Source organism: Malurus melanocephalus, unplaced genomic scaffold, assembly GCF_030028575.1.
Source record: "Malurus melanocephalus ecotype Western Australia unplaced genomic scaffold, MMel_1.1 scaffold_3784, whole genome shotgun sequence".
NCBI lineage: Eukaryota > Metazoa > Chordata > Aves > Passeriformes > Maluridae > Malurus > Malurus melanocephalus.
Genome location: NW_026627016.1, coordinates 5,229 through 6,634, shown reverse-complemented (window position 1 = coordinate 6,634; position 1,406 = coordinate 5,229). Strand labels below are relative to the sequence as shown.

At 63.7% G+C, this 1,406-nt stretch overlaps 1 protein-coding gene across 2 annotated transcripts; it reads right to left on the bottom strand.

Annotated features, from left to right (window-relative positions):
• Nucleotides 1-18: 18 nt before the first annotated feature.
• LOC130588212 (RAC-beta serine/threonine-protein kinase-like) lies at nt 19-1,372 on the bottom strand. Of its 2 annotated transcripts, none has more exons than XM_057389163.1 (3): nt 755-826; nt 262-349; nt 19-160 (listed from the first exon to the last, which is right to left on the bottom strand). In XM_057389163.1, the coding sequence occupies exons 1-3, from the start codon at nt 796-798 to the stop codon at nt 50-52; spliced, it is 243 nt and encodes an 80-aa protein (XP_057245146.1). In that variant the 5' UTR covers nt 799-826; the 3' UTR covers nt 19-49. The 2 variants fall into 2 exon arrangements, 1 of the variants encoding a protein (XP_057245146.1); XR_008966917.1 differs by lacking the exon at nt 755-826 and adding an exon at nt 1,294-1,372 and having other exon boundaries at nt 26-160.
• Between the last annotated feature and the right edge of the window lie 34 nt (nt 1,373-1,406).

The following is a 1,406-nucleotide window of genomic DNA, read 5'->3' as shown; positions in this document are numbered from 1 at the left end:
TTCAGGGATGGGGTCAGGGATGGGGACAGGTGACACACAGGTGACAATGTCACTCACACTCCTCAGGCGGTGTCACCGTGATGCTCTGCGCTGTGAACTCCTCATCGAAATACCGCGTGTCCACCTCGGACGTCACCTGCGGCCGGAACGGGGGCACCAACTGTGGGGACACGGGGACAGCGACAGGGGGGTCACCGGGGGTCACGGGGGCGTGGCCAGGTTCAGGGGGCGTGGCCAGCCCAGGGGGCGGGGTCTCCCCACCTTCCTCTGCAGCACCTCGCTCCAATCGATGGCGGCGAAGAATCGATGCTGCATCACCTCGCGCGCGTCACCGGGGCCACCGCCCAACCTGGGGACAGGGACAGGGACAGGGACAGGGGGCATGGGGTGTCACCAGGGGTGTCCCAATGTCACCAGGGGTGTCCCCAATGTCACCAGGGTGTCCCCAATGTCACCAGGGGTGTCACCAATGTCCCCAATGTCCCCAGTGTGTCCCCAATGTCCCCAGGGGTGTCCCCAGGGGTGTCCCCAATGTCCCCAGGGGTGTCCCCAGTGTCACCAGGGGTGTCCCCAATGTCCCTGGGTGTGTCCCCAAATGTCCCCAGGGGTGTCACCAGTGTGTCCCCAATGTCACCAGTGTCCCCAATGTCCCCAGGGGTGTCACCAGGGTGTGTCCCCAATGTCCCCAGGTGTGTCCCAGGTGTGTCCCCAATGTCCCCAGGAGTGTCCCCAGCTGTCCCCAGCTGTCCCTCACCTCTCTTTAGGATCTTTTTTCAGTAGCCCACGCAGTAGCCCCATGGCCTCGGGGCTCAGGGAGCGGGGGAAGCGCAGGTGTTGGTGTGTCCCTGTGTCCCCAATGTCCCCAATGTCCCCAGGTGTGTCCCCAATGTCCCCAGGGGTGTCCCCAATGTCCCTCATCTCTCTTTGGGATCTTTTTTCAGTAGCCCACTCAGTAGCCCCCTGGCCTCGGGGCTGAGGGAGCGGGGGAAGCGCAGGTCCTGCAGTGTCCCCAATGTCCCCAGTGTCCCCAGGAGTGTCCCCAATGTCCCCAGGACTGTCCCCAATGTCCCTGGGTGTGTCCCCAATGTCCCCAGGTGTGTCCCCAGCTGTCCCTCACCTCTCTTTGGGGTCTTTTTTCAGTAGCCCACTCAGTAGCCCGCGTGCCTCGGGGCTCAGGGAGCGGGGGAAGCGCAGGTGTTGGTGTGTCACTGTGTCCCAGGTGTGTCCCCAATGTCCCCAATGTCCCCAGGGGTGTCCCCAATGTCCCCAGGACTGTCCCCAGCTGTCCCTCACCTCTCTTTGGGATCTTTTTTCAGTAGCCCACTCAGTAGCCCCCTGGCCTCAGGACTCAGGGAGCGGGGGAAGCGCAGGTCCTGCAGTGTCCCCAGTGTCCCCAGGAGTGTCCC